Source organism: Ranitomeya variabilis, chromosome 5 (genome assembly GCF_051348905.1).
Source record: "Ranitomeya variabilis isolate aRanVar5 chromosome 5, aRanVar5.hap1, whole genome shotgun sequence".
Taxonomy (NCBI): Eukaryota; Metazoa; Chordata; class Amphibia; order Anura; family Dendrobatidae; genus Ranitomeya; species Ranitomeya variabilis.
Window position 1 is genome coordinate 346683400 of NC_135236.1, and position 27864 is coordinate 346711263.

Sequence of the window (27864 nt, forward strand, 5' to 3'; positions counted from 1 at the left end):
TTTCCTCTGGGTACTCCGGTTTCCTCCCACATTCCAAAGACATACTGATAGGGAATGTAGATTGTGAGCCCCATCGGGGACAGTGATGATAATGTGTGCAAACTGTAAAGCGCTGCGGAATATGTTAGCGCTATATAAAAATAAAGATTATTATTATTAGGGTGGGTGATTTGAAGAGGTGAGTACTGATTTTTTTGTTTGTTTGTTTTTTTTTTCTAAGCATCTGCTGCCCTTTTTTATTTTTCTCATAAAAAGTTAAACAACCTCCTTAGTTGCAAGGCAGGAAGGCTGCATAAATCCGGCCACGCACAGCCATAGATATCACTAATATCAAAGCGAGCAGAGAGGAAATGACAGAATAACAATCCCATGTTATTGGAAGGTCTGCCGAGCGCTCGCGATTCAGCCCACTTTGAATGTCATAACAGGTGACTTTTCTCCACCTTGTTTTCCAGCTTCTTGCAGCTTTGTGGCCAGGCCCTTTCATGTCCGGGCTTCGTACCTCCCACATAAACACCCAACCGCAGACTCCAAAGATGCATACAAATGAGTCCTATCAGGCCCCGGATTCTGTAACAACGCAGCCAAACTGATTCTCTCACACCCTTTATGGTAAGAAGCTTCAAACTAATTCCAAGAAGACATTGGGAGTCTTGGTTTAGACTTGAATGCCAATAAATTAATCTGCAGCTCGCAATAGATAAATAAATGTGTCATATTATCCCTAGGGACTAGTAAAACCAGCAACAAGCTCCTGCACGCTCAACCGCCCATAAAGTGCGAGGCAAAACACTGCAACACAATATGGCAGTGCCCGAATTGTCAAGAATTTATATAAATCTAGGTTAATCTCTACTAATTGCGAAAAAGGGATAATATCCACAAGACTTGTAGGACTGAACAATATAAAACAACACCGAACGCATGTTAATATCAGGGACTGGATGCAGACGGCTCTGCCGAGGCATGCATAATACCGAGCGTAAGACCCAAGCTCTGTAATTATAACTTTCATAGCGAGGTTACAATTACGTTATATCCAGGGGCGGCAAGGAGCACAAAACTTGTCTAAAATATTGTGACGGAAGTTAATACAAGAAGTATTGCACCTCGTCGTCTGCGTGGCGCTTGTGTTATTTATTACATTTTGATTTTTGATTTGGGTACAAATTGGAAAAACAAATTTGCTGTCTAATTTGACAACTAAATTTAGAAACTGGATTCAGCATTAATTTATTTCATGGGAAATTATATTAAAATAATTTAAAACACGATGTCAGAAGTTAACACAAGAGTTATTGTTCCTTGTTGTCTGATATTTGCGATAATTTTTTTAAAACTTAAAAAAAAAATGAATGTATTTATTTATGAGAAACACAATGACTGTATGAATTGACAACTGAATTGTTTTTACTAACTACCCCCTTTCCTTAATGCCGAGATGGGAGGTTGATGCCCACAGGTGTATAGAATGAAAAAGTAGGTAACCGAATACCTAGTTTGTTGTAATTCATCATAACCCGACACAACTTTTTTTTTAAACAGGAGGGTTTGTCCCAACACGAGAGCAGCTGCAGTAGCTACCCTTATTGTGTATAAACATACATAACCACATGGGCAATTTTCCATGTTTTTGCACTTTAGTTTTTTCCTCCCCTTCTCTCATGAGACATAACATTTTTCATTTTGTATTGACATAGTCGTTTGAGAGCTTGCTTTTTGCAGGACCAGTTGTACTTTTGAGTGACACAAATTACTTTGCCATAAAGTCTACTAAAAAAAACAGGAAAAAAAATTCTAAGTGGATGAAAATGCTAAAAAAGTTGCAATCCCGTTATTAGTTGTTTTTTTCAGTTTTGTTTCTACACACTTCATTGTGTAGTAAAAAATGATCTGGCAGTATGATTCTCCAAGTCAGGACAACTAAGGCAATAGCAAATCAGTAAGGATATATGTATATATTACTTTATGTTACTATTTTATGTTATTTATGTTGTTTATATTATATATATTTATGTGCGTGTGTATATAAACAATTGATATGTCTCCATTTCCCGGGACCATCCATTTTTTTTCATTCTCCAGCAATGTGAGAGCTTTTTAATGCATGGAGATGATGTTTTTATTGGTGTACATTCAATGTTTTGATTACCTTTTTAGTATTTTTTAAGGAAAGTGCTTTGGTGAAAAAATGTCAATTCCAGCATTTCAAATTTTTTTTTCCAGCATTTACCGTTGGTGTTTAATAATTGTATATTTTGATTGATTGGACTTCTATGGACCTGACAAAACCAAATATGTTTTTTTTAATTCATTTTTTTTTTACTTGTAAAAGAGTTGGATTTAATCTTTTATATATATTTTTTTACTTTTTTATTTTCATGTTATTTTTTATTCCCCATAGTGGAAATGAACCTGGGATCACTATATACTGGAATACTAATGTTTTGCAGTATATATTTAAATTGAGGGCATTTCCACTTGAGCACTTGTCTGTCTCTTGCAGTAGACCACTGGTATGTATAACCTGTCATTATTATATATGTAGATTCTAACGCTTCAGGCATAATAAATAACAAATGTACCGAGCTGACAATAAGAATTATAAAGCAAGGTATGGGATGTGAGCATTGGCACACGTAGGATTCTGCTCAGCAAGTAGCCGGTTGTCCTGCTGTCAGACACGGTAGCATCACTGACTACTTAGGTGGGTTACTGGATTGCTGTTATAACCTAATCTGCTGGTAATTGTCCCGGAAGGGCGCTATGGAAAAGTCGCCTAATCCTACAATAATAGTCTTACTTGTGCTGCAGTAACTGACCTTTATTGGTCATTTACATGTATAATTGAAATCTGGTATAACGAGGTATTGAATCCGTAGTCGTGCAGCGATGAAAGACTAAATCTGTCATCATTTGTTATTAATATGTGGAGACTATAATTGTCATTTCTTCCATTGTATAATATGCAGGGCTCGGACTGTCTCCCTTCATTACAAGATGACTGTGCAAAAATGACAAGGCATGAAACATTCATTTAGACATAGGTTTTGAATAATGCAGTCATGATGTAGAACTATGTTACGGGCAATAAGCTGTATAAATGTAAGAGAAATGATTGCACTGCTACAAGAAATTAAGTTGAACTTAATAAGAATTGCTAAAAAATCCCTCTAATGGAGCTGAAAATATTAGTATTGGAAGGTGACTTCAAGTCCCAGAGAGGCAGAAGAGCCGAGGAGAGCAAACATAACATGCCTTGTCATACTCAGAGAAGGAATGGATATGTCACATGCATTCATGCTAACGTCAACTTTTTAACCTGTCAATTTCCGGCAGTAGCATTTAAAAGGATGGATTACCATGGCAGCCTGGGACCTTCTGAAGGCCCCCATGTCTGCTATCTTGGCACTCATGTGAAGCCTAGCCACATGTAAGGCAGTCCCCAGGGTTATGAACAAGATAGGATCTCCAGGTTGGTTTTTAAGTTCAATATGTCTGTAAGTTGGAACAGGTGCAGATCTGGCAAATGGTTAAAAAAAACATGACAAACACCACTCAACTCTCTGGCCACCTGGGTTTCTCAATGAACTCCTCTGACATCAACACCCTAGACTTTTAGGCTGCCGTCACACTAGCAGTATTTGGTCAGTATTTTACATCAGTATTTGTAAGCCAAAACCAGGAGTGGGTGATAAATACAGAAGAGGTGATGTGTTTCTATTATACTTTTCCTCTGATTGTTCCTCACCTGGTTTTGGCTTACACATACTGATGTAAAATACTGACCAAATACTGCTAGTGTGACGGCAGCCGAAGCATCAGCCCATGCAAAGATCAAGTTCTTAGGTATTAAGTAGCACTGCCCACAGTTGCCTAAGTTTATCACAAATTTGTTTTTACTTTTCTTGGCTGAGCTCAAGCCAGGTGTCTAGCATCTCCTATACTACTCCTAACTTCCATGCTACAACCACCATTATTTCCAAGCTCAGTCCAGCTTACTACTAGGTATTATTCACATTTACCACTCAGCAAGCAAGCTACCAACTTCTCACACCTGACTTCTGCAATGCTGCTAAGGCGTCTCTTCAAGGGAATCTCCAGTTTGCTAATACTACACTGTAGTCTTGTGGTTAAAAACGATATACAAGTTCCAGTTTGCATACATGGCTGCTATTACCTACTACCTGCTGGAAGATAGCAGATAGCATTTCCTTCTTTGTTATACCTGTGATTAACCATTTCAACGCTAGAAGATACCAGACAGCATTTACTTTTTTGTCATACCTGTGATTAACCATTTCACTGTGATTAATCAGTGCCTTGCTGGAATATATTAAACTGTATTCACTTTTCTGTAATTCCTGTGGTTAACCACTGCCTTGCTGGAATCCATCTCATCAGGTGAGCCCATAATAATACTGACCAATATAATATACCGTAATATTGCCAAGTTATCTTTACCATAAAATGAACACTTAAATAAATAACGGTGAAAAAGCATTGTTGTTTTTTTTTACCATTTTATCCCGCTTGTAATTTTTCCCGTCATTCAAAACTACAACCTTACCATAAAGGCAAGCACTTAAACAGCTATGTCTAGGGAAAAATAAAAAAGTAATGGCTCTGGGAAGAAGGGAAAGAAAAAAAATGAACAAACAGACAAAAAAATAAAAAATTGTCCTGTCCGCAAGGGGTTAAGGAATGTGTGCCTCGGATTTCTTAGGGGCATTAGAAACAAGAACCAGACCTCAATCAGTGAAAAATAAAACTTTCACACTCCTTATCTATGAACTTCTCCAGTATTTACTGCTTTCTCTCCTCTCCACATTGATGGCTCTGCTTCAGTCACTTGTCTTATTTACAGGAAAGATATATATCTTGGTACCCTGTTAGCCAGTGGAATGAAAAATATTTAGAATTGAGAGTCCTCAGTGGTTGATACCTTTTACTGGCTAACTGAAAAGATGGTAACAAATTGCAAGCTTTCAAGACTACTCAGGTGTCTTCATCAGGCGTACAACTATGGACAAAACATGTCACTCTTGGGCTAAGCCTACAATTTATGGGCTTTATGGGATTACGCAAAAGTGGCATGTACAGTAGAGTAGGACCCATCAGAGGGAGGTCACCTTGCTGTGGTTTAAGGGCATACAAGAATTTTCCAATTTATGTGCTAAGAACCTGCATCTTCATCTATTACTGTAAGTTTTGTAAAAAAAAAAAAAATAATAAAAAAAAATGTTTTTGAGAAGTATAATCTATTTTGAATGTTTTTAAATTTTTTTGTGTTTTCACATGGCCTAGATTCATGCACATGTGCTGCTGTGTTCTTTTTTGTTATATATATATATACAGTATATATATATATATATATATATATATATATATATATATATATATATATATATTTTTTTTTTTTTTTTAAACTATGGCAGGTTGACAATCTCTTGTTGGTTTCCCATGACTCTACATTAAAAGCAATGTTTTTTTTTTAATCTTTTTGTAATAAGAAAAAATAGTTACCTAAAATTCCAAGCACCAGCGCTGGCAACTGGTGATCATCCTCCCCTGAGAAAGGCATGGGGAAGAAAGTCATCAACATGCACTATGAACACTTAGCAAAGTGGGTGACTACTCTGGCTTCCACAGTACCATGGTGATTTAATATAGTCACTCAGCACCTGCGGCACTTATTCCTAGGTAACCTCCCAAATTCTAAATTACTATACCTAAATACCCCGCCTAATGCAAGAAAATGAGTTTGGAAAGGGTAATTAATAATATAATTTGCATATTAAGATATGCAAATAATTCTATAAAATGTGCTATAAAAAGGAAAGTGGTACATCATGTGAATTATAAGGGTTTCCTCACAGGCCATAACTCACCTGCCGAGAAAGTAAGTTGAATCTGCTCCTCAATAATTTCGAGTGCAATGAAGTCATGCTTTTCATTAAACCTGCCATTGTAAAGTATCAGTGCATTCCGCTCCCTGGTCGCAAACCTGAAATACAAAGGCCACCACATTCTAGACATTTAATGACGGAGGAAGGGGTCAAAAGTCAGAAACAAAAAGAAGAGACATAACAGAGGAAAAGACCATTACAACATTCTCACCAGGCAGTTACATTTTGGTGACGTGAAGAATGGATCGCTTAGAAAATTATGGGATGTTCAGCGGAAAGTCCAATACAGAATGCTGGAGACCAGTCAGGGACATTGCGAGGCGGCCATATGGCCTTTACATTGCTGTCAATTTGCATTACACTGGCTTTCCAAGAACTTTTTTGTTACATGGTTACATAGGTTGAAAAAAGACCTAGGTCCTCAAGTTCAACCTTTCTCCACCATTTGTACATTTTGTCACTAATTTAACTATTATATTGACTTTCTTCCAAATTGCATATGTGACATAGTCAAATGATGACCAAAATTGTCATAAATTACCGTAACTTAAAGTGCAGATGGGTTTGGGATATTTCTGCAACTAAAAATCAGTTTCATTCATGTATGAGGTTGTTTTGACGGCAAGCACATGGATTTCTACAAGCTACAACATATCTGCCATATTGGGATACACCAAAAGATAAAAGTGCAAAGTGAAATTCCCAGGAAACGCTAATGTTTAATTATTTATTACACTCACTTATATAGTGCTATTAATTTCACAGCGCCCCATTGGGGGGGGTCAGAAAATAAATTCCCTATCACTCTTTGGATTGTGGGAGGAAACTGGAGTATCCGGAGTAGACCCATGCAAACATGGAGAGAACATACATACTAGAACCCTAACCCTATCCGGAGGAGACCCATGCAAACATGGAGAGAACATACATACTAGAACCCTAACCCTATCCGGAGGAGACCCATGCAAACATGGAGAGAACATACATACTAGAACCCTAACCCTATCCGGAGGAGACCCATGCAAACATGGAGAGAACATACATACTAGAACCCTAACCCTATCCGGAGGAGACCCATGCAAACATGGAGAGAACATACATACTAGAACCCTAACCCTATCCGGAGGAGACCCATGCAAACATGGAGAGAACATACATACTAGAACCCTAACCCTATCCGGAGGAGACCCATGCAAACATGGAGAGAACATACATACTAGTACCCAGGACCCCAGCACTGCAAAGCAACAGTGCTAACCATTGAGCCACCGTGCTGCCCACTAATATTGGCTAACGCACATCTATTGCTAACCACTGAGCCACCGTGCTGCCCAGTAAGACTGGCTAAAACACATCTATTGTTAACCACTGATCCACCGTGCTGCCCACTAATACTGGTTAAAGCACATCTATTTCGGTCCACATCCAATGCAGCTACAGACACTAAGAAATCTTTGGAACTTACATAAGAGAGACAGTGAAATGAAAGCGCTGCCTTAATCCTTTGAAAGTAACAAAAGACAGTGGGGGGAAGCTTCTAGTGGTCATTTCACAGTAGGGCTTCTCAAAATCTCCAGGGGGGCACTTGCACTTAAATCCTCCGATAAGCAGGTTAATGCAGGTGCCACCATTCTTGCAAACCCCAGGGACACAGCGTCCAGACCTTGAGCTCACTTCACAGTGTTCTCCTGAGGAAGAAAACAGAGAAGACAACATTTTAGTATCCAACCAGCTTCACACTAACAGAAGATAAACTGTACATATATCATGTCCTTACGGGAGGCCATCCAGATATAATATACTAACCAGCTATATAAATAATGGGTAAAAAAAAATACCACTGGATTTATTAAAAAAAATTGACAAATACATTGATTAAGAGGTTTTACATGTTTACTCATACATATATACAGCGGATGAAATAAGTATTAAACACGTCACCAATTTTTCTACATAAAATATATTTCGGCAGGTGCTATTGACATGAAATTCTCACCAGATGTCGGTAACAACCCATCAAAATCCATACAGGGAAATAAATCAAACCATTGATGTCCATAAATGAAGATATGTATTATAATAATAGTAATAATAATAATAATGAGAAATGACCCAGGGAAAAAGTATTGAACACAATTAATGAAATTTAATTAACCCCTTCTAGACATTGGATGTGCTGGTACGTCCTATTTTGCAATGTGTTCCCTTCCCTCTACCTAAACAGTAGTATTTCATCACATATGCGGTATCAGCTTACATAAGCAACATTTTTGTGGGAAAAATTAAAATGTTAATTTTTTTCCTTCCACATTGGTTTATTTCTTGTGAAGCACCCGAAGGGCTAATAAACTTCTTGAATGTGGTTTTGAGCACATTGAGGGGTGAAGTTTATAAAATGGTGTCACTTTCCGGTACTTTCTGTCATATAGGACCCTCAAAGTCACTTGAAATGTGAGGTGGTCCCTAAAAAAAAATTGTTTAGTAAATCTTGTTGGAAACAAGAAAAATTGCTGATTAACTTTTAAGCCTTCTAACTTCCTAACAAAAAAAATTACGTTTCAAAAATTGAGCTGATGTTAAGTTGACATGTGGGAAATGTTAATATTAACTATTTTGTGTCGTACAACTACCGTATTTAGTTTAAGAGAATAAAAATTCAAAGATTCAAAATTGTAAAATTTACACATTTTTTGTCAAATTTTCAATATTTTCAGAAATAAATGCTAATTATATTGACCAAAATTTACCACTATTATGAAGTACAACATGTGCCAAAAAACAATTTTAGAATCACTGGGATATGTTCCAGAGTTATTACATCATAAAGTGACACTGGTCAGAATTTGGCCTTATCAGGAAGGTGAAACCAGGCTTGGTGCTGAAGGAGTTAATACTTCATATTAAAGCCTTTGTTTATTATGAAAGCTTCCAGATGCCTCCTGTATGGAGAAACTAGTCACATACATTGCTCAGGTGTGATTTTGGCCCATTCTTCCACAGAAACACTGTTCAAATCCTGAAGGTTCCGTGGGTTCTTTATATGAACTCTGAGCTTTAGCTCCTTCCATAAATGTTCTATTGGATTCAGGTCAGGTGATTGGCTGGGCCTTTATAGCAGCTTTATTTTCTTTTTTTGAAAAAATTGAGGGTTTCCTTGGCTGTGTGTTTGGGATAATTGCCTTGCTGAAATGACCGCCATCATTTCATCTTCCATCTTCATGGCAACACATTTTTTTCAAGAATGTCTTGGTGCATTTGTCCATTCATCCTTTTGTCATTCACATGATTTTTGTTCAGCAAGAGCCTTGCGTGGTGAGAATGCATACAGGCCATGGAGGTTGAGTGCATTACTCATTGTTTTCTTTGAAACAAATGTACCTGATGATTCCAAGTCTTTCTGTAGCTCTCTACAGGTGGTCTGTGGCTCTTGGACAACTCTTCTGATAATTCTTTTCACTCCTCTGTCTGAAATCTTGCAGGAGCACCTGGTCGTGGATGGTTTAGGGTGAAATCATATTCTTTCCATTTCCAGATTATGGTCCCAACAGTGGTCACTAGAACCTTCAGTAGTTTAGAAATTCTTCTGTAACCAATGTCATCAGTATGCTTTGCAAAAATAAGGTTGTGAAGGTCTAGAGTCAGCTCACTGGTTCGAACCAACATGAGATGTTTCTTGTGTGGAACCTTGGTAATGAGACACATTTTTATATGCCATCAATTGAACCAGCTGATATTTAATTACTAAGCAGCAGGATTGCTTTCTAATTACTGACTCATTACTTTCCATGTTTTTTTGCACCTCTGTCTTCATGTGTTCAAAACTTTTTTTCTTGTGCAATTTCTCATTATTACATAGAACTTAATTTATTGACATCTATGGCTTGATACTTTGCCTGTGTGGATTGGATGGGTTGTTACCAACATCTGGTGAGAATTTAATGACAATTGCACATTTAGAACTATATTTACTCAGAAACGTATTTTACCCACTGTGATCAATGAAAAATCAGAACTAAGAAGAGCCACGTAGTCGGCACATTAAGACCTAGAAAATTCATAAGTTTAGTGTCTACCATTAAGTATTCAGTGTGCTTACTCCGGCCCTGAATTCCACGATGTGCAAGCTATTTTAATTAGTAGAATCCAAACAGCAATACCAAACATTTACAAACAAACCCGAAATACCATTTTGAGAATTGCCATAAAAAGCAATGTGATGTTATTCTTCGTGCAGATATACAGGTCTTTAGAAGACATGGCTGATGAGAGCAGCTCAGCTAGAAAATGACTAATGTTTGACCAACAATGACTAATCCCTTTACTAGAAGAAGCCCTTGGGCCAAATGAGAAACTAAAGAAAAATAATAGGGCGAGAGGTCTTCTTTGCAAATAGAAAACTCTAAAGCCCCCGTCTCACTAAGCGAGATCGCTAGCGAGATCGCTGCTGAGTCACAAGTTTTGTGACGCAACAGCGACCTCAGTTGCGATCTCGCTATGTGTGACACGTAGCAGCGACCAGGCCCCTGCTGTGAGATCGCTGGTCGTGTCGGAATGGCCTGGACCGTTTTTTGATCGTTGAGGTCCCGCTGGGTAGCACACATCGCTGTGTTTGACACCTTACCAACGACCTCGTTGACGACTCAGACACTGAATCGTCATAATAGCTCCCATGTGACATCATTGTACAGGTCGCTACAGGTCGCTGGTGAGATGTCAAACAGTGAGATCGCAGCTGCGATCGTTGGAAGATCTCACTGTTTGACATCTCACCAGCGACCACAAAGCGACGCAGCAACGATCCCTGACAGGTCGTATCGTTGTCGGGATCGCTTTAGCGTCGCTAAGTGTGACGGGGCCTTAAAACAAAGCCTTTCACTGTAGTAACAATTATCAGTCCCAGGCCGGGTGCTCAGATATCTGCCATTGCTTCTACCTTATGATGATGAATTGTTAGTCACTGCCACTACTGTCTCGGGATATTGGTGGAGCAGAGGATATAATAAGGATACAGCTGTGGAACATTGTCACGGTGTAACATTGTCTGTGACAACCGAACATTGTCAGACTTATCGGAAGCTGTGATCACAACAGGTGGCAGAACCACCACAAGTAAATATCCTCAGGTAATGACTGCAAAAAGCGGACACAGATTAATCACTGTACATTAAACCACAAATTACTCCTGAATAGGTTAACTGCTGTGTAGGAAAGCAAACATGCCCTAATCAGAGTGATGCCACGCACTAAGAACAAGGATGGACCAAATATTGTGGAGACGATCAGATGAATCCAAAAGCCAGAGGCCTCCACAGTCCTAGAAACCAACTGAAAACAACCAGAAAAGTCAGGCACCAGTTCTAATGTTCCAGGCTAACTAGAGCTGGCCATACACTTTACATACCTATCCTTCCCATCTTTCCCTATACATATGTTTTCAATAGGGAGAGGGGAGAAAGCAGTTGTCAGACAATTCTCAACTTTCTCCAAGAGTCAGGACATCCCTTAGATGGCTCACCATTCTCAGTGAAATCAGTGAGAACAAAATCAGAAAGTATGGCTACCACAATTCCTAAAATTTGACAAAGCCTAAACGTAGTAAATGTGTGTAATGTTGTAAAACTGCACTAAAGAGGACAAAGAATAAGACTTCATTGTTGTACATACTCCAACTTCATCTCACATGAAAGGTTAACGATGGTTTGAGTGAAAGAAATGAAGACTCCGATTCATCACATTGATTACGCCAGATTACTGGAGTAAAATGGTTTTGAAAGTTGCAAAATTTTTGCGTAACATGGAGAAAGTTTGCGACTTATAGCAGATAGCTGGGGCAAATCGAGGCATAGTGACGCCTACTTGTCTACTTCATGAAGATCCTTGTAGACTTTTTTTCACCTGCATTTGAATCCACTGCAAATCCACTATGTGGGAACAAAAACTTATCATAAGTTAACAAAAAACAGAAAAAAGTAGCCAATGCAGAAAAAAAAACTTGCCATTCAAAAGATTGACTTTAAAGAGGACCTTTTACTGGATTATTTTTATTTAAACTGGGTACCTTCTCACACTGCCACTGCTCCACTGATTTTGGGACAGTTTTTCTTTTTTTTGAGTGCCCCTCCGTTCCAAAGTCATGCCTTATGGTAATAAAGAAGCAAATTGTCCTTCCAAACAACTGGGTGTATACCACAGAACTTGTCTGTGGGTGCAGCATTGTTTTTATGGGCCGGTGTCAGAGGAGAAAAAGAATATGCCCACAGAGACGTTCTATGGTACACGCCCAGTTGGTTGAAGAGAAAACCTGCATCTGTATTATTGGCGAGCATAACTTTGGAACGGAGGGTAACAGAAAAAAAAGCTGAACTTTTTTAGAATTAGTGGAACAGAAGCAATTTGCGGAGTTTTGAAAATTCCAGTGAATGATCCTCTGTAAAGGGCCCCGACACACATTAATAATAGGGGAAATCTGTCAGCTGACAACTATTTAAGGTACCGTATATGGGAAACTGAAGGGTCTTCTACTCTGTTCTAAAACTACAGCTTATTGGCACTGAAAACCATAATAAAATAGAAATATCTGTCATGAAATTGGAAGCTCCAGCTATCCTGATTATGACATTCCAAAATATAATTTAGAGAAAATAGAACAAACTCTTAATTACCCTGCTGTCATGTTACCAGAAAATGCACTTTGTGGATCAGTTTACCTTGGTGTTAGTAACAGAAGCCTCACTAGATAAGGTAACTTTCATCATGTATAAATTACTGATAATTGCTGTAGGCCAAGGAAGGACCTTCAAAGAAATGGGAGGAAGAACAATGACATTTGACCATGAGTATCCTCCAAAGGAAGTTGTTCAGGGATTTTTAAAGTTGGGTTACCCACTATGATTCGTGGACTGAGCGCTATCTGTGTTGCACGCTCCATCATCAGTCTTTAGTAACTCTTATCGTGAGGATGACAGACTGTCACATTTTGCCGTAGCATATTTCCGAGTTGCCGCCCGTTGAAAGGGTAATATGAAGAGCAAGTAGTCCCTGGCTGGCTCTACATTCCAGCCGGCATTACCACACCAACAGGATTATTCAACTGCAAGTTCATTCACAGGCCAAACAATGCTTCACATTAACATGCAGCGAGCGACCGCGGATCACAGCTCACAGATAACACAACGGGTAAAAATAAACTTTAAGGGGCCTGAAATTCACAGCCAAGATTATTTGCAACAAAGAAACCGAGAGTCGCCGCAGGGGCTTACCCCAACACGGGGGCTTAAACAGCCTCATATTGTGGATGAAATAGTAGATTCACAAGACAGGACGATTCCTAATAGCGGAAGCTGCGGGGACAAGCGACAAGTTTTGTCATGTTTTCTAATTAATATTAATGAGGTAAGCTCTTCTTATACTCAAGACAACAGTAATCCTGTTTCCATTCACATCCGCGGCTTCACAGCATACAGACGGCCGATCTGAGGACCATATACAGGGACCCAACCACATCTGACTGTGCTTTCTGTAAGCAGGGGGCTGGATGTAATCTCTCTGTGCAGTGAGAAATGTCTAAGATATCATACTATTAGGCTGGAGTCACACTTGCGAGTTCAATGCGAGAAACTTGCACGAGTCTCTCACATCAAGCCCCAGCACTGCAGTGAATACTCGGGACTGGAGCGTTCAGCTGCATAGAAATACCTGCAGCCGCATGCTCCGGTCCTGAGTGCCGGCAGCAGTGCGGGTATTGATGCGAGAGATTCACGCGAGTTTCTCGCATTGCACACGCAAGTGTGACTCCGGCCTAAGGTACAAACAGGTGCAACGCACACTAAGAGCACAGAGGAACACGGAAACACGGTTACTAAACTTCATTACTGCTATAAACAACATACATAGAATGATTTGCAAAAGTATTCACTCTCTTGGCAGTTTTCGTGTTTTAATACCTTAGAACCTGGTATTTCACCGTTTTTTTTTTTTTTTTAAAGTTTGCATCAATTCATGTAAAGACCATGACCACAACTGTGAACATTTGGTTTCCTTTTTGTTGTGAATCAAACAATGACTAAGACAAAACAACTGAAAACGTGAGTGTACATAACTACTCAAACCCCCGCACCCCACCCCGCCACCCTAACCTCCTTTTGCGGTAATTCCAGCTGCATGTCGCTTTGGATAAGTGTCGATCAGCTTTCTACATCTTGCCACTTGAATTTTTGCCCATTCCTCAAGGCAAAACTGTTCCAGCACCTTCAGGTTAGATGATTTCCTCAGGTAAACAGCAATCTTCAAGTCTGGCCACAGATTCTCAATTGTATTAAGGTCAGGTCTTTGACTGGGCCACTCCAAGACATATACACATTTCCCCTTAAACCACTAAAATGTTGCTTTAGCAGTATGCTTTGGGTCATTGTCTTGTTGGAAGGTGAACCCCGTCCAATTCTCAAATCACTGACAGACTGAAACAGGTTATGCACAAGAATATCCTTGTATTTCCTATCATACATCTTCCCCTTGACTTGGACCACTTTCCCTGCTGCCAAAAAACATCTCCACAGCATGATGATGCCGCCAGCATGTTACACTTTGGGGATGGTGTTCTTGGGGTGATGAGCTTTGTTGGTTTGCGTTTACCTTGTTGAGCAAAAAGTTCAATTTTGGTCTCATCTGACCGCAGCACCTTCCTCCATGTATTTGGCGAGTCTCCCACAAGTCTTTTACCAAACTCAAAATGAGCCTTACAATTTTTGTGTGTAAGTAAAGGTTTTTTTCTGCCCACTCTTTCATTAAGGCCACCTCTATGGAGAGTATGGCTTATTGTGGTCGTATGGACAAATACTTCAGTCTCTGCTTGGGAAGTCTGCAGCTCATTCAGGGTTACCTTTGGTCTCTGTGCTTCCTTAGCGATTAATGACCTCCCTGCCGGGGCTAAGGGTTTTGGTGGGCAGCCCCCTCTTGGCAGGCTTGTTGTGGTATCCTGTTCTTTCCATTTGATGATAATGGATTTGATGGTGCTCCAGGGAATCCCCACAGATTGGGATAATAATAATAATAATAATAATAATAATAATTTTATTTATATAGCGCCAACATATTCCGCAGCGCTTTACAACTTATAGAGGGGACTTATACAGACAACAGACATTACAGCATAACAGAAATCACAGTTCAAAACAGATACCAGGAGGAATGAGGGCCCTGCTGCTCGCAAGCTTACAATCTATGAGGAAAAGGGGAGACACAAGAGGTGGATGGTAACAATTGCTTTAGTTATTTGGACCAGCCATAGTGTAAGGCTCGGGTGTTCATGTAAAGCTGCATGAACCAGTTAACTGCCTAAGTATGTAGCAGTGCAGACACAGAGGCTATTAACTGCATAAAGTGTATGAGAACATGATGGAGGAACGTGATTATGTTGTTGTTTTTTATTAATAGGCCACACAGGGATAATTAGGTTAATGCGTTGAGGCGGTAGGCCAATCTGAACAAATGAGTTTTTAGTGCACGCTTAAAACTGTGGGGATTGGGGATTAATCGTATTAACCTAGGTAGTGCATTCCAAAGAATCGGCGCCGCACGTGTAAAGTCTTGGAGACGGGAGTGGGAGGTTCTGATTATTGAGGATGCTAACCTGAGGTCATTAGCAGAGCGGAGGGCACGGGTAGGTTGGTAGACTGAGACCAGAGAGGAGATGTAGGGTGGTGCTGAGCCATGGAGTGCTTTGTGGATGAGGGTAGTAGTTTTGTACTGGATTCTGGATTGGATGGGTAGCCAGTGTAATGACTGGCACAAGGTAGAGGCATCGGTGTAACGGTTGGCGAGGAATATGATCCTGGCAGCAGCATTCAGGACAGATTGGAGCGGGGAGAGTCTGGTAAAAGGTAGGCCAATTAGTAGAGAGTTACAATAGTCCAGACGAGAATGAATAAGTGAGACAGTAAGAGTTTTTGCAGAGTCGAAAGTAAGAAAAGGGCGAATTCTGGAAATGTTTTTGAGATGCAGATAAGAAGAGCGAGCCAGTGATCGGATGTGGGGGGTGAATGAAAGCTCGGAATCAAGGATGACCCCAAGGCAGCGGGCATGTTGCTTTGGAGTAATGGTGGAACCACACACGGAGATGGCAATGTCGGGCAAAGGTAGGTTTGTAGAGGGAGAGAACACGAGGAGTTCAGTTTTTGACAGGTTCAGTTTCAGATAGAGGGAGGACATGATGTTAGAGACAGCGGTAAGACAATCACTGGTGTTTTCTAAAAAGGTCGGCGTGATAACAGGAGAAGAGGTATATAATTGGGTGTCGTCAGCATAGAGATGGTACTGGAAACCAAATCTACTGATTGTTTGTCCAATAGGGGCAGTATACAAAGAGAAGAGGAGGGGGCCTAGGACTGATCCTTGAGGAACCCCAACAGTAAGGGGAAGGTGAGAGGAGGAGGAACCAGCAAAACAAACAGTGAAGGATCGGCCAGAGAGATAGGAGGAGAACCAAGAGAGAACGGTGTCCTTGAGGCCGATGGAGCGGAGCATAGTGAGGAGGAGCTGATGATCCACAGTGTCGAATGCTGCGGAGAGATCCAAGAGAATTAGCATGGAATAGTGACCATTAGATTTAGCTGTTAGTAGGTCATTAGAGACTTTAGTGAGGGCAGTTTCAGTAGAGTGTAAAGAGCGGAAACCAGATTGAAGAGGGTCGAGAAGAGAATTATCTGAGAGATAGCGGGTAAGACGGGAGTGGACCAGGCGTTCCAGGAGTTTAGAGATGAAGGGAAGATTAGAGACAGGTCTATAATTAGCGGCACAATTTTGATCGAGGGAGGGCTTTTTAAGTAGTGGATGTATGATGGCATGCTTAAATGAGGAGGGAAAAATACCGGAAGTGAGGGAAAGGTTGAATATTTTTGTTAGGTGAGAGGTGACAGCCGGGGAAAGGGACTGGAGGAGATGCGACGGAATGGGGTCGCTGGTGCAAGTGGTCGGGCGAGAAGATGCAAGGAGCCTGCTTACTTCTTCTTCTGTAACTGGTTCAAAGTCAGAGAGTGAACTAGATGCAGTGGGGGAGGGAGGACAGTGCTTGGTATGAAGAGATTGGGAAATGATTTCCTGTCGAATGTGGTCAATTTTTTCTTTGAAGTAATTGGCCAGATCGTCAGCGTGGAGATCTGTGGTTGGGGCCTGCTCTCTTGGGTTGAGTAGGGACCGGAAAGTGTCAAAGAGACGTTTAGGGTTATTGGACAGCGAGGTGATGAGGGTGTTGAAATAGGTTTGTTTGGAGAGGTGAAGGGCAGAGTTGTATGTTTTTAACATGAACTTATAATGGATGAAATCTTCGGGCAGATTAGATTTTCTCCACAGACGTTCGGCGCACCTGGAGCACCGCTGCAGGAAACGTGTTTGCAGCGTGTGCCACGGTTGTCGCCGTCTGTGCCGAGTTGTTCTATGTATAGGAGGTGCAGCTTCTTCCAGGGCACTTTTTATAACCCAACCCGGACTTGTACTTCTTAACAACTTTGTCTCTGCCTTGTTTGGAGATATCCTTGGCCTTCATTGTGTTGTTTGGTTGGTGGTGCCTCTTGCTTCATGGTGTTGCATCCCGTGTGGCCTTTCGGAAAAGGTGAGACAGACCATGTGACACTTAGATTGCACAGAAGTGGCCTTCTTTTCATGAAGATAAGTGTTTGCACCAGAAATTTTTATGGGCTTCATAGCAAAAGGAGTGAAAAGATAACTATTAGTGCTGATGTATCACACACAAATCGGTTGTAATGTAACAAAATAGCTAAAAAGCCAAGGGGTGAATACTTTCACGAGCCACTGTAGAATTCTGGTTCTTAGGACAAAGTTTAATCAGGGGTAATAAAGAAATACACAGGGCACATTCAAATGAATGTGATATCTGCGAAACAAAGGACGGGTCTCCCAGAGTGACTGACATTACTAGTAAGTGCTCTTCTCTGTGGTCCTGAGATAACAATCCTGACTATTATTATTATTTATTATTATAGTGCCATTTATGACATGGCGCTTTATATGTGACTATCCTCTCCTCCATTAACACAGAATTTCCTAAAAGGGCCAAAAATAGACAGAACTCACCTAAAGTAATACAACAAAATATGCAGGCAACCAGGACATTAAAACTGTGGACCCAATATATTAACCGTTTTTTGCCAGAATTTTGTTGTAAAAATCCTTAAAATGTGCTAATATATTTGTGCACCTTGGATTTGTAAAAAAATGTTGCAACTCACCATTCTTGGCCATATCCATCAACTTAACGAATGCTGCTTAACTAAATCATGATAATTTACATTGCTAACAACATCTAAATTATTCTGGAAAAAGTACCGTACTCTAGTCCCTGACTGCAATAACATTTCTGTTAGATAAGCTAGCTCTTGCTTAAAATGGGGTAGGTACTGCGAAGAAAAATATATCAGTCATTAAAAATTATTTGGCATACTAGAAGATAGTGATGGTTTATTTCTAAATTGCATAATTTTCCAATGTTTCGGCCCTTTAAGGCCTTTTTCAAGTATTATCTGCATGTAGATTGCATGAAGGATTACTTGTGTTGCGGAACTCGTGGCACCACTCAGTAAATATGTTGTTAAGATATATGATCTGGACACAAATCTACATGAGAATCTGCCTCCAAGGCTTATGTAAATAAACAGGGACATTACTAGTGTGAATCAAGTAATGACTAAAGCCCCCGTCTCACATAGCGAGATCGCTAGCGAGATCGCTGCTGAGTCACTAGTTTTGTGACGCAACAGCGACCTCAGTAGCGATCTCGCTATGTGTGACACGTACCAGCGATCAGGCCCCTGCTGCGAGATCGCTGGTCGTGTCGGAATGGCCTGGACCTTTTTTTGGTCGTTGAGGCCCCGCTGACATCGCTGAATCGGTGTGTGTGACACCGATCCAGCGATGTCTTCACTGGTAACCAGGGTAAACATCGGGTTACTAAGCGCAGGGCCGCGCTTAGTAACCCGATGTTTACCCTGGTTACCAGCGTAAATGTAAAAAAAAAAAAAACAATACATACTCGCCTTCTGATGTCCGTCAGGTCCCTTGCCGTCTGCTTCCTGCTCTCACTGACTGCCGGCCGGAAAGTGAGAAGTGAGAGCACAGCAGTGACGTCACCGCTGCGCTCTGCTCTCGCTGTACGGCCGGATCTCAGTCAGAGCAGGAAGCAGACGGCAAGGGACCTGGACACCGAAAGGCGAGTATGTACTGTTTGTTTTTTTTGGTAACCAGGGTAAACATCGGGTTACTAAGCGCGGCCCTGCACTTAGTAACCCGATGTTTACCCTGGTTACCCGGGTGCTGCAGGGGGACTTCGGCATCGTTGAAGACAGTTTCAACGATGCCGAAGTCGTTCCCCTGATCGTTGGTCGCTGGAGAGAGCTGTCTGTGTGACAGCTCCCCAGCGACCACACAGCGACTTACCAACGATCACGGCCAGGTCGTATCGCTGGTCGTGATCGTTGGTAAATCGCTTAGTGAGACGGGGCCCTCTTTTTTAACTTTGCTCTCATAATCACACACAGATCTACAGTAAGATCAAAACTAACAGTACAGCAGAGTTAACACAGTTATGAGACAAGGTTCACTTCTGTTGTACTAGCATAAATTTGCACTGCAGGTATCCCCTCATAGTGCTTTAGCTTCCATCTCACAGGTAGCCAGGGTTGGGGGGTAGGGGCAGTACAGCAGAGCTGACACCATGCAAATGTGCTTGCACTGAGACAAGAATCAACTCTGCTGTACTGAAATGACTACTATAATATGCAGAGTTGCCAGCACTATGAGAGGACCACTCCTGCTGCAAATGTTTGTAATGAGACAAAGTTCACTTTGGCTGTTCAGTGTTAGCTCTGCTGTACTGTGTTAGCTCTGTTGTACTGTGTTAGCTCTGTTGTACTGTGTTAGCTCTGTTGTACTGTGTTAGCTCTGTTATACTGTGCTTGTTCTGATCTCACTGGAGAACTGTGTGTGACTATGAGAGAAAATTGTCAGTCATTACTTGATTCATACTGGTAACATCCCTTTGGAGTTAAAATAATCTCTGGCAGATCCTCGTGCAAATAAGTGTCTGACCCACAGGTCTTCACAACTCATTTACATGTAAGAAAAATGTGGATTTCTCTGGAATAAGACATCAGATTGCAGATATTAAAGTATAATTTAATTCAGCTTCTTATGACCTGCATGCCCATATAGACGGCTTAGAAGGGTTGATTCTACTGACAGATTCCCTTTAAAAGGCGCATGCCTCCTAATGAACTAGGCACATCTTATTACAGCACACTGTTGATCAAGACCTAAAAAAAGCCAGTATTGATTAATCGGCTGCGTTGTGTTTAGGGACCTTGGTGTAGTTCTGCTAAGCCTGAAAAACAAGTAGTTTCTATACTTTTTATACATCTTTCATTTCTAGATCTAGCAATACAGAAAGATTTTACTCTATAAAATACTAAAGGGGTCAATCTGTGACTTCGACATCAGACCAACACATACAGCTAGCCTCACTGATTGAAGAGGTCGCTAACTGTCTTCACACGCAGGAAGTCACCTGGCTAGCTATCTTTCGCCAATGTTCTGTATAACAGACAGTCGTACCTGTAAACTCTTCATTACATTCACAAGAGTAGCCGCCTTCCCGGCTTCGACACAGTCCATTCTTTCCACAAGGGTTGGAGTAACAGAGATCAATTTCTGTTTCACAGTAATCCCCAGTAAATCCAGGAGGGCAGCGGCACCGCAATCCATTGATGGGATGAATGGGGCGGAAAAGTACTGTATTGGAGCTTATGAAAGGAGCTGAACTGTCAAATTTTAATACAGAAACGCACTTCATGTAGTTTTCACAAGGTTCTCTCAAGCAAATGTTATCATCAAAAGGCAAGACCCGCTGAGTGGAAATCATTGTGAGCAGTGTTCGGTTTAGGTAAATTTGTTCTTGGAGATCTTCAGAATGGAAGAATTTGTTTCGCACCCCACCAGGAAGCAAGGCAGAAAATGTCACATTGAGAATGTTGGAGCTCACATCAGTATCGTTCTGAATATTGAAGACAAAGATGCCGTCCTTGGTTGTAGACAAGACAGTGGCCACTCCTTCCACGAACAGAGACAGGAGTGGGGACAGAAACTTCTCCTGAGACATGTTTTCTAGCCGGACCGTGATGCTGTTGGTCAACATGTCATCTGTGATGATGGTAGCCCTGAGGGTGCAGTGAGCAGTGACACTGTGAACCCCATCTGCAGGAGGAAAAGAGCACAAAATTAGTCTATAACATGGAGGATAAATAACATTCTATATCTAAGCAAACGTAACATTCATTTCTCTAGAACTAGGAAAATTAAAGGAATTATCCATAATAAAAAAAAAAAGTCTACATTCTTTCAGGGACTTAAAAAATACCCATCACACCTGTCCATGGTTGTATCGTGTATGGTAGCTCAGCTCTACTGAAGTGAAAGGGGCTAGGCTGCAATACCATACATGACCTGTGGATAGGAATTATAGAAATCAGCAACGATTTACTAATACCAGACAAACCCTTTAAAGGTCTATTACATCATTTACATTATTTAGAAATAAACTGCGCATTAAACCCTTTTTACAATGGAGGTATCCATATTAACATGCAGATTTAATAATCAAAATGTTGGATGTACATTTTCCTATCAGATTTACACTATATTCAACCTTTAATGATCTCCTTGCATTAAAGAACCGTGGGCGTCATATGATGGTATCAAATTAAGTATGTAATTTAAATTTATTTATTTGGTTCGTGTAGACAGGTTTTTCTCATCATAAAATAAAAATTCTTTAGAATAGAGTGGTCCACAAGCATACAATGTTCTGAAGAAGCACAAAATATGCCCTAGATTGCAAACACGAAGGACCGTGAAAATCAGGACAACCTACAAAGCACAGTTGCTTAGATAGTCCTCTGCACATCACAGTCATACTTAGAATGGAATGAAAAAAAGTTCATAATAAATGTTAGACTACTGAAAACACATACGGGAATTACCCAGAGTCCAAACTGCCACAACGTACCCCCTTGACGCGCATTTCGAGAATCTCTTCCTCAAAAGGGGTGCATGATTTAGGGTGTTTTCATTAGTCTAACATGTATTATGAACTTTCTTTCATTCCATTCTATGTATGACTGTGATGTGCAGAGGAATATCTAAGCAACTGTGCTTATTATACATTGCACCTTTTTATTGAAATATTTATACCCATTTGGTATGCTCTTGACCCATATGTATATGCACTTTTTCACCTGATCCATTTTAAGCATTGTGCTTCTTATTGATTTACTCATGGTGGGTTATTATTAATGTTTCGCATACAAGTATTATTTTTGGACCTGATGCATATCTGTGCCCAATGTTTGCTTGTCCTTTTTGTATGATGTCATCCCTTTTTAATTATGTTTTAAGTATGGTTCAATAACAATTATTTTTATATGATTTCTTTGGAGGACTTTCTTTGTAGGTTGTCCTAATGTTCTGAAGAAGCGGACACAGAAGCTAAACAAAGAGCCTGATGCCGCTGTTACTGCTCCCTGGTGAGTATCTGTCAGAAATGATAAGAAGCTATAAATAAGAAGACCCCACAGCAGAACCTTGGTCTTCAGACGCTATACCAAAGACAAGACACTGTCAGATCGCCAGTACAATGGTCACAAATAGCGGGAAGGTTCAAGCTACATTAAATCCCAATATGAATTCTCCTTGGTCCTCTCTAAAGCTGAGCGCTGTAAATCATCCTACAAAATATTCCCAGACCCTACACTAAATCATCGATAGTCTCTACTACTCAACATCCCCTCCATTAGCAGCTTATCGCCATACATCATGGTTTTATGGCTTATCATTCCTTATGTTCTCCACAACATAAACTTTCTTTTATGTCTATCCTTCTTCACTTAGAGGGGTTTTCCAGTTCCAGCCAATCACTGGGCTCAGTGGTTAATGGCGTCTACAGGTCTCCTGAGCCCAGGGATTGGCTGCAGCCGGTAAGTAATCACAAGAGCAGCAGCAGGGAGGCAGCGCTGGACCAGAGGAGGGCGAGTACCAGATCAGTTTGGTATTTTATACCTCTGCTAGAATATCGATGATGAAAATTTCAAAACAGAAAACAACTTTATGAAAGTTGTAATAATTATAAGAATATTAAAGGGACCCACTTTACTGAAATTAATCTCTTAAAGACCAGCAATTTTTCATTTTTGCCCTTTTTTTCCTCAACTTCTTCCACTGGCTATAACTTTTTTATTTTTCTGTCCACATAGCCAAAAGCAGGCTATGTAGTTTTGATTGACACCATCCATCTTACTTTATGTACTGAAAGCAGGAAAACAAATCTGAGCGGGAGGAAATGGTTAAAAAAAATGCAATTTCACCATTGGTTTTTAGGTTTGTTTTTACTTTGTTCATTGCATGGTAAAAATGCAGCGGAAAAATGTTTCTCCAAGTTGGTACAATTATGACAATACCAAACTTGTATAGATTTTTTTTTATTTACTTTGAAAAAAAAAACAGTTTGTAAGTCTGTGGAAACAATCTTGGTTCGCGATCCTATTTTCAAGTAACATTTTTATTTTTCCATTGAGCTGTGTGAGGGTTTATTTTTCCGTGTTGAGCTGACAATTTCATTGATACCATTTTGATCTTTATTTTATTAGGAACATGTGGTGAATGAAAAAAAGGTTTGGATTTTTTTCTTTTTATAGTGTTTACCATTCGGGCTAATTAATATTATACTTTGAGAGAAAATACTTTTATTTAAATTTTATATATTTTTTACTTAGTTTTTTTTAGTCCCCTTAGGTGAACTGAGCCGGTGATCCTTTATCGATGTATGGCAGTATATAGTGTTAATCACAGGCTGAAAAGAAGCTCAGCCTGTGGTTGGGCTTCATAGGAATACCAAGACTGCAGCAATAGAGGCCTTCAATGGGCCATGGAAGCCATTGGTATCCCGTGGGTCCGATGAGAGCCAAAGTGCACACAATGGCAAGCATTCTATTTAAATACCAGTGTCATAAATTGACAGCAGCATCTAAATGGTTGACAGCAGCAATCGGAGCTCAGCTACAGCTGCTCCTGTTAGAGATTGATGCAGGCTATGTAACACAGCTGGCATCCACACTTGCAGACCCCAGAGCTATGTGCACTGAGGGGTTAAATCAAAATAAGGTTTGATAATTATTTTCAACAATTTCTGAATGTGACTGCTAAAGTTCAGCAAAAGTTTTCTTTTATTTCACAAAAAAATTAAATTCATGTAAGTTAAAGGCTTCCCTAGTTTACAAATCTCATTATCAAACACCCTAACAGCACATTCTTGTAAGAATTCAGTTTTTCGTCTAGTTCCTGGGCGTGTGTCATCAGTATTAGGTATCAGGTTCGTGTCACGACAACTACTGTATCATACTCAGCCTTCGAGAGGTCACCAGTCTTCCATCACTACAGAGATCCTATGACTGGCAGGCTATGCCGCACACTGTCTCCTGCCTTGCTCACAGTATGCTCCTTAACGGGAGCTTGTCAGCACCAAAGGACAGTTCACACCACGCACAGGCCTTCAGTGCCCGCACCCTTACCGCTGCAGAGCATTTTGGCGTGCCTGCCCACATGTTCTGCCCCTTGCTGGCTCCCTCAAAGAAAGAACCTGTCATAACATTCATTCTGCACGAACAACAGGCATCATGATACAGAATGGAAAGATGCATGGAATTTTTTACTCTGAAATCTTTGGTAGGCTTTGCAAAGTCGGTAGGTCCCTGGTCAGCTTCTTTATGTCCCTTTAGAATATCATGTTTCTTCCTATTTGTGCATAGTAGCGTTCTATCTAAATGCCGCTAGGGACTATGGCCCTGATTCATTAATGCCTTTACGAAAGTTGTTTGTATAATTTTGTGTTTTTTTGCTTACACTTTTTTTGACGTCTATATTGCCTGTTATTTTTTTGTTTTCCACTTTCTTGGCAGAGTTTAGTGATTCCAGATTTCTTTGCCTGATTTTTCAATTGCGACTTTTTAAAAAGTCACAAAATTTGGCAACCCACCTGGTATAGTATTATGCCTGGTTCTCAAAAGTCACATATGTTGAGGCTTTTTGCTCATAAAGCTGCAAAAATGTTTAAGAACAAGAACTTTAATTTAAGAACTTTGCACCAAAATTCATGAACCTCATGCGCCATTTTGATGAAACTGGAGCAATAAACTTCGGCGAATACCACAAGACAAAAACAGAAAAGTGACTTTTAAAAAATCCCAGCAAATAAAGAATCAGAGCTCATGTGTTTCAGCTGACCAGTGTGAGGCAGGTCCCCACTCTCTTTGACTGACAGATCTCTATCTGTAAAAATGAAGTGAGTCGTAAAGAGAGATCTTTCTGCAAAAAGGGAGTGAGATGTAAGGAGAAACTATCAGTAAAAGAGGTGAGTGAGGTGTAAGAAGAGACCTATCAGTAAAAAAGGGAGTGAGGTGTAAGGAGAGACCTACAGTAAAAAGGTGAGTGAGGAGTAAGAAGATCTATCAGTAAAAAGGGAGTGAGGTGTAGGGACAGACCTATCAGTAAAAAGGGAGTGAGGTGTAAGGAGAGACCTATCAGTAAAAATGAAGTGAGGAGTAAGGAGAGACCTACAGTAAAAAGGAAGTGAGGTGTAAGGAGAGACCTATCAGTAAAAGGAAGTGAGGCGTAAGGAGAGGCCTATCGGTAAAAAGGGAGTGAGATGTATGGAGACCTATCAGTAAAAAGGGAGTGAGGAGTAAGGAGAGACCTACAGTAAAAAGGAAGTGAGGTGTAAGGAGAGACCTATCAGTAAAAGGAAGTGAGGCGTAAGGAGAGGCCTATCGGTAAAAAGGGAGTGAGATGTATGGAGACCTATCAGTAAAAAGGGAGTGAGGAGTAAGGAGAGACCTATCAGTAAAAAGGGAGTGAGGAGTAAGGACGAACATATCAGTAAAAGGAAGTGAGGTGTAAGGAGAGACCTATCAGTAAAAGGAAGTGAGGCGTAAGGAGAGGCCTATCGGTAAAAAGGGAGTGAGATGTATGGAGACCTATCAGTAAAAAGGGAGTGAGGAGTAAGGAGAGACCTATCAGTAAAAAGGGAGTGAGTAGTAAGTAGAGACCTATCGGTAAAAAGGGAGTGAGATGTATGGAGAGACCTATCAGTAAAGGGGGAGTGAGGCATAAGGAGAGACCTATCAGTGAAAAGGGAGTGAGGAGTAAGAAGACCTATCAGTAAAAAGGGAGTGAGGAGTAAGGAGAGACCTATCAGTAAAAAGGGAGTGAGGTATAAGGAGAGACCTATCAGTAAAAGGGGAGTGAGGCGTAAGGAGAGACCTATCAGTAAAAGGGGAGTGAGGCGTAAGGAGAGACCTATCAGTAAAAAGGGAGTGAGGAGTAAGAAGACCTATCAGTAAAAAGGGAGTGAGGAGTAAGGAGAGACCTATCAGTAAAAGGAAGTGAGGCGTAAGGAGAGACCTATCAGTAAAAGGAAGTGAGGTGTAAGGAGAGACCTACAGTAAAAAGGAAGTGAGGTGTAAGGAGAGACCTATCAGTAAAAGGAAGTGAGGCGTAAGGAGAGGCCTATCGGTAAAAAGGGAGTGAGATGTATGGAGACCTATCAGTAAAAAGGGAGTGAGGAGTAAGGAGAGACCTATCAGTAAAAAGGGAGTGAGTAGTAAGTAGAGACCTATCGGTAAAAAGGGAGTGAGATGTATGGAGAGACCTATCAGTAAAGGGGGAGTGAGGCATAAGGAGAGACCTATCAGTGAAAAGGGAGTGAGGAGTAAGAAGACCTATCAGTAAAAAGGGAGTGAGGAGTAAGGAGAGACCTATCAGTAAAAAGGGAGTGAGGTATAAGGAGAGACCTATCAGTAAAAGGGGAGTGAGGCGTAAGGAGAGACCTATCAGTAAAAGGGGAGTGAGGCGTAAGGAGAGACCTATCAGTAAAAGGGGAGTGAGGCGTAAGGAGAGACCTATCAGTAAAAAGGGAGTGAGGAGTAAGAAGACCTATCAGTAAAAAGGGAGTGAGGAGTAAGGAGAGACCTATCAGTAAAAAGGGAGTGAGGTATAAGGAGAGACCTATCAGTAAAAAGGGAGTGAGATGTATGGAGACCTATCAGTAAAAAGGGAGTGAGGAGTAAGGAGAGACCTATCAGTAAAAAGGGAGTGAGTAGTAAGTAGAGACCTATCGGTAAAAAGGGAGTGAGATGTATGGAGAGACCTATCAGTAAAGGGGGAGTGAGGCATAAGGAGAGACCTATCAGTGAAAAGGGAGTGAGGAGTAAGAAGACCTATCAGTAAAAAGGGAGTGAGGAGTAAGGAGAGACCTATCAGTAAAAAGGGAGTGAGGTATAAGGAGAGACCTATCAGTAAAAGGGGAGTGAGGCGTAAGGAGAGACCTATCAGTAAAAGGGGAGTGAGGCGTAAGGAGAGACCTATCAGTAAAAAGGGAGTGAGGAGTAAGAAGACCTATCAGTAAAAAGGGAGTGAGGAGTAAGTAGAGACCTATCGGTAAAAAGGGAGTGAGATGTATGGAGAGACCCATCAGTAAAAGGGGAGTGGGGTATAAGGAGAGACCTATCAGTAAAAAGGGAGTGAGGTGTAAGGAGAGACCTATCTGTAAAAAGGGAGTGAGATGTATGGAGAGACCCATAAGTAAAAGGGGAGGGAGGTATCAGGAGAGACCGACCAGTAAAAGGAGAGTGAGGCATAAGGAGAGACCTATCAGTAAAAAGGGAGTGAGGAATAAGGACGGACCTATCAGTAACAGGGGAGTGAGGTGTAAGGACGGACCTATCAGTAAAAAGGAAGTGAGGAGTAAGGAGACCTATCAGTAAAAGGGGAGTGAGGTGTAAGGAGAGACCTATCAGTAAAAAGGGAGTGAGGAGTAAGGAGAGACCTATCAGTAAAAAGGGAG

General features: G+C 40.8%; 1 protein-coding gene and 1 long non-coding RNA gene across 4 annotated transcripts in view; one reads left to right on the top strand and one right to left on the bottom strand.

The window, feature by feature from the left end:
- Nucleotides 1-27864, bottom strand: part of CELSR1 (cadherin EGF LAG seven-pass G-type receptor 1) — a 233652-nt gene that overhangs the window by 92964 nt on the left and 112824 nt on the right. For all 3 annotated transcript variants that reach the window (XM_077264846.1, XM_077264845.1, XM_077264847.1), the window contains exons 2-4: nt 20529-21167; nt 7375-7597; nt 5892-6007 (exon numbers count right to left, since the gene is read on the bottom strand). In XM_077264846.1, the coding sequence (XP_077120961.1) occupies nt 5892-6007; nt 7375-7597; nt 20529-21167 (978 nt within the window). The remainder of the gene's footprint in view (nt 1-5891; nt 6008-7374; nt 7598-20528; nt 21168-27864) is intronic.
- LOC143776000 (uncharacterized) lies at nt 571-23638 on the top strand. Its single transcript, XR_013215751.1, has 3 exons — nt 571-612; nt 22409-22495; nt 23615-23638. It is a non-coding gene; the product is annotated as an uncharacterized LOC143776000 (long non-coding RNA).